General features: G+C 48.2%; 1 protein-coding gene across 3 annotated transcripts in view; it reads left to right on the top strand.

The window, feature by feature from the left end:
* Positions 1–472: 472 nt before the first annotated feature.
* LOC106677519 (uncharacterized) overlaps positions 473–894 on the top strand; it is a 48,596-nt gene continuing 48,174 nt past the window's right edge. For all 3 annotated transcript variants that reach the window (XM_067049851.1, XM_067049853.1, XM_014415512.2), the window contains exon 1: positions 473–670. In XM_067049851.1, the coding sequence (XP_066905952.1) occupies positions 502–670 (169 nt within the window). In that variant the 5' untranslated portion in view covers positions 473–501. The remainder of the gene's footprint in view (positions 671–894) is intronic.

The following is an 894-nucleotide window of genomic DNA, read 5'->3' as shown; positions in this document are numbered from 1 at the left end:
CCAATGCTTCGGCCAATCATCTTTTTGTGTATATAATCCACGGCCAACTATTCCACTCATCATTATGAAACTATTTTTCGGGTAAAGACAACGTTTTCCTTTTGACATAAAGAGTTTTTTTAAGACAGACCATTTGGGTGACCACTACCCGATATTAAAGATTATGTCATTGTTACATATTTGAGGAATAGACTGTTCATATAAACCTCGGATATATAAAGGCTTCAAAAAAAGATTTTAACTAGTCCTCGAATCCAGGATAGAGGAATTGGATGTGATTTCAATTAAACCTGGATTCCTGACTGACAGTAAGACTGATCTGTTCCTTGAGGGATGGGATCTTCCAGGGCGTGGAACATCTCGGTGTAGTGGGCGCGGGGCGATCGCAGGAATCGATAGCGCGTTGGATCGCCGCTAGGTGGCGCCGTGGTTGGGCCAGCGCTTCGAGCGTCAGTAGCCCTCGTGCGCTGATGCCCTGAGGACGGTACTTCGCCTTTAGCAATGTTTGACACAGAAGCCTTCATTAGGGAGGTGATGAAGAGGCCGGCACTCTACTCGAGCAGGGCCAGGGAGTCCGGGGACTCGAAGATCGCCTACTGGGAGGAGATCGGGCAGGTCATATACAAGGAATGGCCGAGCCTCAACCGGCCCGAACAGCGGATGGAAAGGAGTACGTATCCTTGGCATATCTTATGGATCATATTCCGTCTAGTACTCTCATTATGTAAGGGACATCTTGACCTTGTTCTCGGAATCGATCCGACAGTGGCGCCTCTAGCGTCGGCTGTTTCAACCTTGGCCGATGTAAACATCTCGCCAGGAGTTGAGTTGTTTTAGTTCATTACTTACAACCGTCAATGTGACCCTGTCGGGAGTCGCAGCGATGGTAACCTT

Source organism: Halyomorpha halys, unplaced genomic scaffold (assembly GCF_000696795.3).
Source record: "Halyomorpha halys isolate HHAL.00 unplaced genomic scaffold, Hhal_1.1 Scaffold8.1, whole genome shotgun sequence".
In the NCBI taxonomy this organism is placed as follows: Eukaryota; Metazoa; Arthropoda; class Insecta; order Hemiptera; family Pentatomidae; genus Halyomorpha; species Halyomorpha halys.
The sequence above is the reverse complement of the archived record's forward strand: the minus strand, read 5'-3'. Positions and strand labels throughout refer to the sequence as shown.